Here is a 14,974-nt window from a genome sequence, read left to right as displayed (position 1 = left end):
TCTCTTAGTGGGTGTTCTTAGTTTAGAGTAGCTTAATTTATGGCTTCTTGACAGAGGTGCGGTCATTATTGTGGAATACAAGACCCTTATATTTTTATATCAGATGTTGAACCAAACAAGTTGCCTAGATGCTTCTTTACTCTTCTTTGGCTATGGCTGCCAGCCCATCATATCTGACATGTACTTTGAGCTACTGCTTCTGGCCCTTCTTAACTGAGCAGGATCTGCATATTAGTAAGATTCCTGGATGATTTGTGTAAACAGTGAACACTGATAAGCAATGAATTACTGTATTCTTGAAAATGGCATTTAAAGTGATAAATAAGTGATCTGTGATATATGTGCTTTCCTCTGAGAAGAAGCTCCAATGAGCAGTACAGCATTCGATAGTGCAACCTGTAAGATGTCACCAATGGCTCTAATAGCTACTCATTTATGTACTTAGATACATTTTGGTTATCATTAGAAATCTGTAAGTGTGGATTGTGAAAGATTACCATCCCTAGTTACAAAACACACATGAGCAAATGGAATATTACAGTCTCTTTCACTTACAAAGCCGTCAGTTCTAAGTATGAGGAGTTCTGTTTGGGACAAATTAGGTCTGAGGTACCTGTGTACCAGCCTAATTTTTAAATTAGAAATTAAGAAACTTCTGGCTTGGCATTTTGGAGACCTGCTGGGGCACTGCTATTACCTGGCTAAGTTATCCCATTCTGTAGTGAATTGTTCTAAGAACACATCCACGACATTCATGCAGTCATGGTAATCTCTGGTTCTCTGAAGATCCTCTTCCCTTTGCGAGCACAGATTGTTAGACTGAAGGCACAGATCTAACCACTGGTCATTTAAGTGACTTATTTCCTTGTGTTCAGGAGCCTCCTGCTTCTTGGTTAACTTATTCACCTTTTCTGTGATAACCATCACCGATGCCTCTTTGCACTGTAGTTTCTTAACAAAATCCTACAGGATAACAACAAGGACAAAATAAACGTGTAATAAATTCCCCAGATAGATACAGAATAAGGCATAGATACAATAATTCTCTAAACCCTTCAAGCAACTGAAGATTGTAGAATGAATGGGTCGTGAGGGACAAATGGACAATCTGAAAATCATCATACCTTTTTATAAATACAAATTAAAGAGTATATAAGAATCAAAGGGTACCTGTATTTTCTTTTATTGTGTTACTCTGAAAAGTATAAAAAACTGATAAACATGAACACTATTATAGTCACTTAGAAAAAGGTAACATTTTATCTTAAAGTGTAGCCTTAATTTTCTAAAAAATTTTAAAGTTCATGCTTTTGAGGAAAAAAAGCCTAACTTATGTCACTTCTATTCTTTTTTCTGCATATGCAAATAATATTCTAGTAGAAAATATAAATGGCTCACTATCACAGAGAAAAACTAGATCTTCAAGTTTGTTTTAAAAATCGGATAAAATTTCCCATGAAATTAATATATTTATAATAATTTTTATTGTATTTTAAATTATACATAAATATATAATATAAATTTAATTTCTTTTACATTTTAAATTAACAATACATTAATATATATTTTGTATGTTAAATATATATTTAATTAATTGATACATTTATAACCCTATAGAGTTAGCAATATTACGATGAAAAGCTAATAAATAATAGGGCTTTGTGTTTGTTTAGTAGCAGAGAATTCTGGCTCTGTCAGCTAATCTACAGCTGCTTTGTTCAGAAACATACTACAGAGAATGTCTGTCAATGTAAATGGCCAGTTGGAGCTCCAAGAAAATATTTGAATATTTACTTTCTGATTTGTTCTTTCTTGGTTGTTCTGATTCTTCCTTATTGGTTAAGTAGCCATACTAATGCTTAAGGATTGACTGACATACGCCATCTTGGTCTCCTTTATCTCCTTTGGAGACTCTTTAATTCCTACCTTTACTTGGGAAACCATGTTCTGCGCGACATTCGGCTCCAGTTCGGAGGGCCTCCTCTTCATATTCTGTAGTTGCTGATCGGCATCCTGGAGGTAAATCCAAAGCTCAGCCTTCAGATGCTTGATCTCTTCCCAGCCCTGAGTTAAGCTCTGCGCCTGGGCAAGCCTCTGTTCAATCTTGAGAGAACAAAAGGCGGAAGTCAGCACATTAGATAGAAACATTTATGTGAAATGAATCAGAGACGCAATTACTCAGTGTGTCCCTCCACACAGGCCAACACACACGCACATGTGCACATACACATACACACATCCTCACTCATTCTGTAATAAATTTTTAAAAATCCTTCTTTGCTTCAAGAAAAGCAGATTTCCTTTTCATATTTAGGTTTTCTAAAGATGTTAAATGTCTAGAATTTATGCCATATTATTTCAATCTAGAAGTTTTCGATTAGGTCAACAGCTATCCTACTGGTTTTTGCATTGGGCATTTTAGTAGGCACACCTGTTGGAGTCATTAATTTGGTCTAGGGAGTCAGTCACCAGAACAGACTATACTGTTCTGCACTGCACATTTGTTGATACTTCTTATAAAACACAGAGTTATTCATCTTGTGGATATATTTTTAGATCTGCTTAACTGGCCTTAGAAATTTAGAAATAGTTTATTTCAATAAATCACCCATGTAAAAAAGAAATTTAAAGACAGATTTGCTTTGATAATATAAAGGTGAAAAACCTACATTATTTTAATTACTTTAATAGCTACCTTATTTATTATTTCATTATTTTAATCTCTTCATTATTGTAGTTCTTTGGAATGTTTAGTTAATTAAATACCGAAACCGACTCTTACGAATTTTTTTTTAAATACCTGAATGGTTGCACTAAAGAATTTAAGTCAGCAGTGGCAAACATGTGGCCTCTCTGCTTGTCATCTGTCTGCTGCAGACAAGTACAGAAGATTAACTCATCACAGCCCTTTTTCAACTTGGCCAAAGATGGCTTCAGAATCTTTCTGATTCTGAAGCTACTGACACACTCAGCTACTGCCATTGATTAGAAGGGTTATGATGGAAGGCGTGCTCTTTGCCATCCTTAATATAGAGCGAGGATCAAGAATCCCTTTCATATTAAGTTTAACGTAAAGAAAAAGAGGGAAAGGAACAAAAAAATATTTAGTAGAAAATAGGAAAAGAGGAAGAGAGAACGGTAACTAAGGAGAAAAGAGAAGAGGAAAGAGGTGACAGATTAGCAGTTTCACTGGAGAATATGTATGTTTCAGGTTCAATTCCATGGCACCATTATCAGCGTGTGCCTACGTTTCTTTGACTTAGTTGAAATTCAAGTATCTGTTTATTATAATGGCTGTAGAGGCATCACAGCAAGAATAATCCAAGGAAACGTTTTCTTTCACCTCTAACATTCAAGCAAGAGAATACAATAAAACAGACAAATCCGATGTGATTTTTTAACTTCTTACCATCTGCTCTGTTTGTTGAATGTCTTTTGCTGTGTTTTTTACTGAAGAGTTTGACAAATCACACATGGAGCAAAGGAGATCTAAGTAGGTCCTTGCCTGTTCCTGCAAAGCTCTGAAGTGTTTGACCTGAAAAAAAAAACAACCCACACTTGTCAGAGTGAAAGAGATGCATGCTACATTCAGAGAGCAAATATTTGTGCCATTTGTAGTATTTTGTTGGAACTTCAAAATGATCTTGCTCACTCAGTTTTTCACCATCGTTGTAAATGACATACATGAGTGACTCAGAAAGAATTCAAAACACCCTGGCAGGGATCCATTTGTCCACCAGCTTCTTTTCATTCTAGTTACTCTGTGTGGTCCAGGAAAGGCGACCAACCAAGGAACTTCTACAGTCTTTCTAGATTTTCTGCTCTCGCACCATCTGAGGTTGTAAGTGGTGGAATTCTCCAGTCACACACCCAAACTAGCCAACCACTTGGGGCCTGCTAAGTTTTACATGAATGCAGTACTTGCAGGGGATGAATTAACTGGATACATTCTCTGTGTGGACTAAATGAATAAGCACATTATTTTAATCCCAGTTTAGATTAAGAAAATGGAATTATTTATGTAATATAGTTACTTCATAACTGGCAGCAATAACCTTTGCAAGTAAATTTAAATTTATTTTTCAACAGGATTAACACCGTATAGAAAAACTGCTTGGTACAAAAGTTTTTAAAAATATTTTTTTCATATTCTATTATGTCTCAGCAGCAAAATTGTAAGCATGTGGATGTCAAATTTATATGCAATAGGTTGCTTTCACATGATAATTAATATTTCATTCATTATTCATTCAATATTTACTAAGCACCTTGTTTTGTGCCAAAAAACTTGTCTGGAGAAGCCAATATTGCTTTTCTGTTTATAAATCATGTACACTGGGGTATAATAATTGAATTTCTTCATAACTTTCAATGTAAACATTCTTACAATCATCATTTTACATATTAGGATATTGAGGCTCAGAGCAATTGAGTAATTTACCCATGGTCACACCAGGTGTCGGTGTGAGAGTTGATTTCTTGTTTACAGGGCCACACTCTTCAACCAGGCTGAGCATCTATCTTACTGCTTAGAACATGAGCTCAACTGGAGTCAAGATCACACTTTATTTATACTTATATCACCAGGATCAGGCACAGTTAGGCACATAATAAGCAGTTAATACATTTTCATTTACAGTCTGAATGAATCACAGTGTAACATAAACTTTCAGGAGTCTACTACCTGCTTAACAGCTTCTGCTCTGCTAAGCGGTGGGTTCGGGCTTGGCTTTAAATCTGGCTGGACTGCAGAAAGCCAGGCCTGGCACTGCTGCAGAGTGTCCTGTCGGCTAACGTGCTTCTGAAGTTCATGTTCCAAACTCTGGTATACCTGAGACAAAAAAATCATGCTATGATTGTGAGAGCTGTTTTACATTTTTATAAAGATCACTGGAATCCAATGAAACATGTTGTCAAGTACATTGAATGGATTTTTCCTGCAGGACTACCCCACATTATTCACATATAATGATTTGGTATACATTTCAAAATGTTGCAAAGCTCAATGGCCATCGCCAGTTTATCATTGCTCCACCCACATGTTACAATGTAATATCCTCATTAGGGGAAGAGAATATGGGTGGGGTTAATGTAACTGTAGAAATGTGTTAGAATGCAAAAATCTTTGAAGAAAATTGTCAAACATAAATCAGAGTACTAAAGCTTTCACACCCTATGGTACAAATACTGCTCTTGTTTAAGCTAGGAACTAAAAGCAAAAAATAAAACACCATCTCATGAAAAGATAGCTAATATTCCTTTAACTGAAATGTTTCATGTTTCTGCTTTAATGACAGGGTCAAATTGGACCTAAATTTAACAGGGGAGGGGAGAGTTTGATGCCTTCATTTCCTTTTAGAAGCTATGTTCCAGGACAATAATAATCCAGAATAATCAAAAAATATTCTAATATGTCTATTCAATTCATTAATCCTCAACCAGAAAACCAATTTCTATTTATACAGAAAGACATACTGAGGAACTATTATGTGTCTCCTTGAAATCAAGGTGAACTATACCTATGAAGTTTCCTGAGCAAACTATTCTATAAAAAAAAAGAAAAAAGAGGGATAGTGAGGTTAGTCTGTTTCCTTTTTTTCATAATTGGGACAATAGAAGCAATAAGTGAATTGTGCTTTTCTATATCATCTATTAAATTAATCATTTTCATCTGATATTGAGACTATACCATATTTGCACTTCAGCAGAATGAAAAAGAAACAAGATGTACTGTTCTCTTGATCATTTTTACAAACTTTAATTGTAAGGTTCTGATTATGCTCTTATAGTTTTATCTGCTTTTTGAAAATTTATTTTTAAATTATGTGTTTGCCTTTTGAACATTTACCAATGAAAAAACATTTAAACAGTATCCCTCATACATAAAATATGCCCACTACAAAGTCAATGCCCAATAAATCTCTGTTGAATGAGTGAATTAATGAGCTCACCAAGGAAGCTCCACGCTGGGTTTTCTCATCTTGCTCCCTTTCCCCTTCTTTGTCCTTATCTACAAATACTTGTTTGATTCCTTTGTCCCTCTTTATCCATAACTTTCTGAAGGTGGGTTTTTCAAGTCTAGTAATATCACCCAGCATTTTCTCTTTTTTAACCATGATGAACATAGACCATGTCACTTGTATATCTCTGATTCTTACTGGCTAGCTCAGTAATAAAAATATGTGGATTTATTGTGGCAGTCATTTAAAAATTCTAGAGTAATAAAAAGCAATTCAACATCTATTCATGATAAAAACTCTCAAGAAAATGGATATAGAGGGAACATACCTCAACATAATAAAGACCATATATGACAAACCCATACTAACATCATACTCAATGGCAAAAAAAGCTTTTCCTCTAAGATCAGGAATAAGACAAGGATTCTGCCCACTCTCACCACTTTTATTCAGTATAGTACTGGAGGTCCCAGCCACAGCAATCAGAGAAGATACAGAGACAAAAGACATCTAAATTGGTAAGGAAGAAGTAAAATTGTCACTATTTGCAGAAAACATGACAGTATACATAGAAAACTCTAAAGACTCCACCAAAAAACTATTAGAACTAATAATTGGATTTAGCAAAGTTGCAGGATACAAAATTAATACACAGAAATTTGTTGCATTCTTATATACTAACAACAAAATAGCACAAAGAGAAATCAGAAAAATAATTCCATTTACAATTGTATCAAAAAGAATAAAATACCTAGGAATAAACCTAACCAAGGATGTGGAAGACCTATGACCTGAAAACAACAAGATACTCATGAGAGAAATGAAAGAAGACACCAATAAATGGAAATACATCTCATGCTCAAGGATAGGAAGAATTAATATTGTCAAAGCAATTTACAGATTCTATGCAATCCCTATCAAAATACCAACAGCATTTTTCAGTGAACTACAACAAATAGTTCTTAAATTCATGTGGAACCACAGAAGACCCCAAACAGCCAAAGTAATCCTGAGAAAGAACAAAGTTAGGGGTATTATGCTCCCTGACTTCAAGCTCTACTACAAAGCTACAGTACTTGAAACAGTGTGGTACTGGCACAAGAACAGATACATAGGATCAGTAGAATAGAATAGAGAGCCCAGATATAAACCCATGCATATATTGTCAATTAATACATGACAAAGGATCCATGAATATACAATGAGGAAAAAACAGCCTCTTCAATAACTGGTGCTGGGAAAACTGGACAGCTATATTCAAGAAATGAAACTGGATTACTGTCTAACTTCATACACAAAAGTAAGCTCAAATGGATGAAAGACCTGAATGTAAGACATGAAACCATAAAAGTCTCAGAAGAAAACAGGTAAAAATCTCTTGAATAGAAGTACGAGAAACTTTTTCCTGGACACATCTCCTCAGGCAAGGGAAGCAAAAACAAAAATGAACAAGTGGGACTACATCAAACTAAAAAGCTCTGCACAGCAAAGGACACCATCAGTAGAACAAAATGGTGATCTACAGTATGGGAGAATATATTGGTAAACAATTTATCTGATAATGGGTTAATATTCAAACTGTATAAAGAACTCATATGTCTAAATACCAAAAGAACAAATAACCCAATTAAAAAATGGGTGGAGGGTCTCAACAAACATTTCTCCAAAGAAGGAATAGAGATAGCCAACAGGCACATGAAAAGATCTCCACATTGCTTATCATCAGGGAAATGCAAATCAAAACCACAATGAGATATCACCTCACAGCAGTTAGAATGGCCACTATCCAAAAGATAAAAAATACTAAATGTTGGCAAAGACGTGGAGAAAAGGGAAACCTCCTACACTGTTGGTGGGAATGTCAGTTGGTCCTGCTAATCTGGAAAGCACTATGGAGGTTTCTCAAAAAGCTAAAAACAGAAATACAATATAACCCAGTAATTCCACTTCTAGGACTTTATCCAAAGAAAATTAAATCCCCGATTAGAAAAAATATATGCACCCCTATGTTTATTGCCACATTATTTACAATAGCCAAGATATGGAAGCAACCAAAGTTTCCATCAATATATGAACAGATAAAGATGTGGTACATATGTACAAAGGAGTATTATTCAGCCATAAAAAAGAAAGAAATCCTGCCATTTGCAACAACATGGGTGGGTCTAGAGGGTATTATGCTAAGTGAAATAAAGTCAGGTGGAGAAAGACAAATGCCATATGATTTCACCTATTTGTGGAATCCAAAAACAAAACAAAACAAAATTAACAAAATAGCAGTAGACTCAGAGACATTGAGGAGTGACTGGTGGTTACCATGGGGGAGGGGTTGGAGTAGTTGGGTGGGGAGGGTGAGGGGGACAAAGGGGCACAAAATTCTCAAACATAATTAAGTTGGTCACAGGGATGGTAGTACAGCATGGAGAATATAGTCAGTGACTCTGTAATATCTTTTTATGTTGACAAATAGTAAATGCACTAGTTGGGGGAAGGATTTAATAATGTGGGTAATTATTGAACGACTGTGTTGTAAACTTGAAACTAATATAAGATAGTATATCAGCCATACTTCAATTTTTAAAAATTCACTTATTTTACTTAATTTTTGTTAAAAGGGTGATTCTTACCCCCCTTTGACTTATTTCTAAACATTAAATATTCCATTTTACTGCAAGTATACCCATTAGAGTGTAACACAAAATTGGCACTTATACCTTTATTCAATTTCTATATGAACGTATAAAACTACTGAACTAGAGTAGAACCTAGGCTGCATACTTAAAAAGAATATAATTATGAAAATTACAGAATAAATTTGTTTTAGTGTCATAAGATAAATGGCAATTTAGAAAGAAGTATTGATGGTGTGCAAATAAAAACAAAACAATTTTTTTAAAATTTATAATCATAGAATAAAGGGGTGGGCAAAATGAAGTATCTGAAATTCACTGCTTCACCAAATCAATCAAATGAATGATTGTTAGTTCTGTGACTAACATAGAGACTATGAAATCTATCCTCCTATTTCCTGTCTGGACATATATCAAAACTGTCTCAAAGACTAAAGTATCAAAACTATTTTTTAAAACCAATGAGCAGCCTTTCTCCTTAATTCATGGGTCATTCTAAAACATTGCAGTGGTACTCACCCTCTGAGCTGTACTGCAGATGGCTGAGTAACTGTCCATTGTGCCCTGCAGATGGGCATGCACGTTTTGTTTAAGTTTTGCTTGAAGGTGGTCTGCACACTGGCTGATCAAATTGTCACCTTGACTTTTAAGGTTGTTCAAACGGTCTTCAAAACCAGCAATTTCCTCCATTATTGCCTACAAAAATGGAAGAAATACATTTTCAGTTTTTAAATAACCTATTTATCAAACAGAAATTCTGATAATTACATTATTTTATGATGTTCTGGAAGAGTTTCACAATGTCTTATATGCCATATTAACAAATGAAAAAAATATATGTTTTCAGGGATACTCTAAAGGGAAGAGTTAATGAGTTTAATGGCATAAGTTACACAGAGATTTTAAAGTAAATTTTAAGAGGAGAGTGAATTCATGGTTGATCTCAATTAGATACTTGCTCTATGGTATTATTACCAGGAAAAAGCATGTTCGCGAATTTTTCAGCTCTATAAATTAAAATTTTGGTGTAATTTGTATCTAAAATAATCTTATTACTACTATTTAATCTAATGTACTAATATCTCATTTACCTAATTACAATATCTGGTTTATGTAATGATGTATCTAAATATTAATTTATATAATATCTAATTTACATCTAATAATATTTATAATGAAAACATTTACCACTTCCCATTTAAAAGCATCAGAAACTATATTTAAGCTTTGATAAGTGTATATTATTACCATTATCTTACAGATGAGGAGACTGAAGCACAGAGCGGTTACATAATATGCTCAGAGTTGCACAACTCAGAAGTGGCAGAGGCCCAGGCTTTGGACCAGCTCTGTGGGACTTCGGCTCATACATACCACCATCCCCACATGTGATCACTAGTGATTCACTAGTGATCTATGAGCATTCTTGTAGATCACTTCGAGAAAAGGACCAACTTCTACAAATCAGGTTTTAATTTCCTTAGTGCTATGCAGCCCTAATGACAAGGGACACATTCCATCAGAAGGTTTCATGGAGGGAAACATCAGTGTATCTAAGGAAACTCTGAAGTTCCTCAGCAGCCCAGGCCCACCACTTTTTCCAACGGTGCCGGGTTAGAGGTTACAGTCACCACACTGAGAAGGATGGTTTTATCTTTGAGTTGGTGTAGAGCCACTGCATCATGAGGTTAGTGAGGGTATTTCCTCTGCTCCTAATACTGTACCATGTAGTTACTTTTTTGCTCCTATTTGCAAAATAAAGTTTTCTTCTACAGATAGGAATCCTGAAGACCAGAGAGGGTAACTGGCATTCCTAAAACACACTACTAGATATTGACCATGTCACAACCAAATTCAGTTTCCCATTAAGGTCACCAAAATTGCTCCATAAAATTGTGACCATATGATTATCTGTCATCTGGCATATGTAAAAAAATATATATATATTAATAAGGATAAGAACACCTTGTATCAGTATCATACTTAGTGGTATACAAATTGCTGTCACATATGTCATCTTCTGTGATGACCTCACAGCTCTGTGACAGGTTGGCATAACCACCCCTACAGGTGAGCAAAAGGAGGAAGCTCAGAGAGGCTAAGTTCCCCCACTTAGGAAGGACAGTCTGCCAGAACCCAGACTTTCTAATTATTGTTCCTGTATCCCATTTCTGACTGTACTTTTCTAAAATAAAGATAATCTCTTTCTTTGATAGATTACTCCCTAAAAATTAAATTCTGTAATAAAAAACTACTGGCTAAGAAAAATGTTACAATGTGTTCAGAAGTTGAAAGCCAGGATTCAACTGTTGTTACTTTACTTAAATATTGAACCCAACTGTTCTCAATTCTCAGACATTCTCAAGAGTCGGGTCTGACTCCTCAAGTGCAGTCATTATGACCGAGAGAGGCGTGCATGCGCACATACACACACGTGCACAGGCATGGCGGGTAGACCACCCTGTCTTCTTCAGCAAGCTAGCGACCTCAGCCATACCTTGTGGCGGGCAAGCTGCTGGGTGATCGTCTCTAGACTGCTCATCTCCATAAGGTCGGGCACCACCAGCCTGCCTGACATCTGCAGTAGCCACTTTTCTACTTCTTGGAGCTCACTGTTGTAATCTTCGTGGTCTTTGACTTTTGCCTGGAGACTGCAGACGTGCTCCTGTGAAGTCAGGCACCCATGAGAGGTGACTTTCAAGCCAAAAATCTACTCAAAACTGTTTCATATTTTGAAAAACCCAGTGCAGCTCATAGGATAGGTAGAGTTTTATATATCGGAAAATTACCAGGAACAGAGAAAACATAGAGAGTCATTACGCCACTTAAAATGCCCATCTGAGTAAAAGGAAAAATACTCATACCAACCCTTAAAACTTTCTGGCAGATGAAAAGGAGGCAGGACCCCCTTTTTGGGAAATCAACACACTTTTATTGGATTTCTGATCTTTCCTTACCTTTCCTGCCCCACAGAGGTCCTGGTAATCACTTTGAAGTTTATCTATTTTGTCCTTTAAAGCAATATCCTGCACCAATTCCAGAAGAGCTTCACCTTTCTCTCTCACTGATTTTACTGATGGTTCATAGGACAGTACCATTTGTTGAAGTGACTTGAATTAGGAGAGAAAAAAAAAAGCCAACTCATCTATGTTATCAAGATGAATGTATACCTATACCTGGGGCATGTATGAGATGATACAGGATTCTATCTCAAAGATCTCATATATATTTTAGAAGTGAATAATTAAAATATTAAAGAAAGAGGGTGATTTTTAATGGCTAATACAGTTTTTCAATACAGGCTAAAAGAAACACATCAACTAGATCTTCTTATGGAAGGTGGAATGAGAAATCTGAAAAAGAATGATATTTGGCTAAATTTAACATAGTTCATATTTCTGGCTTCCACCTCATTCCATTCAGCAGAGAGGAAAAAAAAAAACCTCAACACAAAATGATAGGAGTGAGGCACTATCTTTGATTTGGGTTCATTTGAGCTGGATGGTTGTGATTCTTATGTGGCACCTTCAAAGACAGGCTGTCAAGCTTGGCACAGGACCCAAGGATAGGAATCGACATACTGGTTGGAGGGGACCAAAGTTTTTGATAGAAAAAGCTTTGAGATGAGCTATCAACTGCAATTCTTAAAGGCTATCGCTCAATCCTTCAGGTCAAATTTTGAGCAAAAATTATTCCACATATAAGCTTTGAAAACTGTTTCAAAATATTTGAGATGATATATCTGTATCATGTACAGCTATATCCAGGTAATCATTTATTCTTTCAAAATTAATTTCTAACGGGTTTAGCTATAGTTGGTGAATTAGAATTTATTTCTTATAAATACAGTATCTCATTTTCAATTTACTATAGGTCAGCGTGAAGGCCTTAGGTATCAAAAGATGAAGGGGAGACTATATGAAACAGATAAAACCTGTAGGTGTGAGATCCTGATGTCAGGAAGATTTATTTGGAGGATCCATAGACCTGGACCTCACAGTCAGAATAGATTCCATTTACTGATACAAACTTCGAATATCAGACAAATATGATTTCTGAATGGAAAAATAAGTTGGACACAGTGTATTTAGCCAAACACATCTACATCGCTCACTCCCAGGAGAGCAGACATCAGACATGTTAAGGATGTTCCAGCGCGCAGGAAGTGACACACACCACGGATCATGTCCCTCCCATTCAGTCCCCACATGACTTCCTGCATTTGTCAGTGAGTAACAGCACATCACCTTGTATTTAGATAACTGGGCTTTCTTCTCATATAATTCCATTTTGGGTTCCTCAGGAATGTGTAGGAGTTCTTGGTACTCTGCCATCCACTGAGCTAGTGCTTTATATTTATCTGAGAATTCCTTTGCTAAATGAAGGCCTTTTTCCAGAGTCACGTGCTCTTTCCGGACAGTGCTGGTCAGCTCCTTCAGCTGCTCCACGTGGTCACGGATCTCTTTTCTTAATGTCTCTGCCTCGCCATCCTCCAAGTATTTAAGAGCCCTGTCTCCTTTCTCTCGGGCCGATTTTAGCAAACTATGGCCTTTCTCCATGTCTTTCAGTAAGCCCTGAGAAAGGCAGTGAGTAGGGGACAAGAGCAAAGTTAGTATTATTTCTTTCCTTTGAAAATAAAGGCTTTCAAGTCCAATTAATTCTCAAGTTCATCCATTTTCCTTTAAATTATGGTTTTGAAATTTATAACCAGATTTGACTTAACAAGCATTGGGAGTCCTCTTTTCTTTACTCCAATATAAACTTTATAAAGTCTTGACCAGTACATCATTTCCAAATCAGAGACTTAGGAAAGAACCTGGCGTTTATCTCATCCTTAGCAGTATTCCTAAAGCTCAGAGTAAAAACTCTGTTATCTCACAGTGCCATGAGAGTTTGAAATAATCTTTCTTCTCTTAATATTTAAGTGTCAAACTGGAATTTATTTAGAATTGCGGAAGCAGTGATGTTTAAGTCATTCACATGACATCACATCAGAAATAAATGAAAGCCAACTTTTGGTCTTAAAGAAATTACAACTTGGCATTTGGAGTGAAATGATGAGCCAAGGACCACCGACCACACCAGGTGGGGCTGAGCCCATGGGATCCCAGCACACACATGGGAGAACAGAGAAGCTCAGTCAAGAAGTGAGGCCAGGAGACAAGTCTGACAGATGTGTGCCTACCTCCAACATCTTCATTTTTTTCCCCATCATTGCTTTATCAACTTTATCAATTTTGGTAGCCAGATTCTTGAAGTTTTTATGTGTAGAGCCATACCAGTCAGAATAGGAACTGAGGGATAATTCTGATTCCTCCAAACTCTGAATCTCTTCCTCCAGGAATTTTATTTGTTCCTTTGAAAGAAAAAGAAAAGTTGAGCAGAGAATGAAGGACCTCTGCCGGTGCCTTTCTTGATAAAATTCTATCTTCACTGGAAGCTAATGACAGGAAGAACATTCTGGCTTGTGAAGTATGCTGGCCTGTAACGGGCAGCTGGTGGCCCACTCACCAGCACTTGGAGAAGAAGGGCCTGGTATCTGGAAGTCAGCTGGGTGGCCTGGCAGCCCATTCGGCTGCTTACGTGGTTCTCATCCAGGATCTCCTGTGCTCTGGCTCCCACGTCCTCAACTTCATCTTTGTATGTAGTAATTTCCTCGTGCCACTTCTGAAATGATGCAAATATGGCAGGGACAGATTCAGTCTTAGGCATTCTTGAGTAAGACAAATATCCATAGATCATTTCAATAGGAAATGATTTCAGTGCATGTTTAGAAATATAATTCTGAAAATGTGTCATACATAACATTTATGAAAAATTATATTACATTAACATGATAAGAACTGCATTCTACATGAGTTTCAGTATTTTTCTATATATGTTACACTTTAGCTCAAAAACTGTAAAAAAGACAGTGGCATAAATGTTCATATCTTCTGTTGTACTTTGATACATTTTAAACTAGATGAATAATGAAAAGAAATCCAAAAGTCTAAGCATTATTTTGGTCATATGCACTGAATCTGCATAAAAAAGAGTAAAACTAATTACCAAGTATTATTTCAATGTATTATATTAGATCAATTTTAAATCAGACTCTTAAACATAAATGATTGCAATACTGGCATTCATGTATCTTTACAAAGCAAGGTAATAGGCTATGGGAAGAAAATATAAAATATTTCAATAAAATTTTATTGAAGATGAATTTAGGATTCTATTAAAGAATTGCTATTAGAACTGAGTGCTCCATTGTAATTTATGTCAAATTTATTTGCAAGCAGAAAGAGATTTTGCAAAATCTATACCCAGGGCAAAAAGTTACTAAATATTTTATTGAAAAAAAACTACACAAGATCACTGCTACTTTGACAAAGCTCAGGA

The 14,974-nt window shown here is 35.9% G+C and overlaps 1 protein-coding gene across 14 annotated transcripts in view; it reads right to left on the bottom strand.

Moving 5' to 3' along the window:
- The window catches only part of SYNE1 (spectrin repeat containing nuclear envelope protein 1), a 419,767-nt gene that overhangs the window by 177,162 nt on the left and 227,631 nt on the right, over positions 1–14,974 (bottom strand). For all 14 annotated transcript variants that reach the window (XM_057489084.1, XM_057489085.1, XM_057489094.1 and 11 more), the window contains 10 exons: positions 14,102–14,257; positions 13,776–13,946; positions 12,838–13,164; positions 11,548–11,700; positions 11,088–11,255; positions 9,110–9,286; positions 4,685–4,831; positions 3,410–3,535; positions 1,927–2,103; positions 698–963 (listed from right to left, as the gene is read on the bottom strand). In XM_057489084.1, the coding sequence (XP_057345067.1) occupies positions 698–963; positions 1,927–2,103; positions 3,410–3,535; positions 4,685–4,831; positions 9,110–9,286; positions 11,088–11,255; positions 11,548–11,700; positions 12,838–13,164; positions 13,776–13,946; positions 14,102–14,257 (1,868 nt within the window). The remainder of the gene's footprint in view (positions 1–697; positions 964–1,926; positions 2,104–3,409; positions 3,536–4,684; positions 4,832–9,109; positions 9,287–11,087; positions 11,256–11,547; positions 11,701–12,837; positions 13,165–13,775; positions 13,947–14,101; positions 14,258–14,974) is intronic.

This window comes from Manis pentadactyla, chromosome 12, assembly GCF_030020395.1.
Source record: "Manis pentadactyla isolate mManPen7 chromosome 12, mManPen7.hap1, whole genome shotgun sequence".
In the NCBI taxonomy this organism is placed as follows: Eukaryota; Metazoa; Chordata; class Mammalia; order Pholidota; family Manidae; genus Manis; species Manis pentadactyla.
Note: the sequence above shows the minus strand (reverse complement) of the source record. Positions and strands in the feature narration are given on the sequence as shown.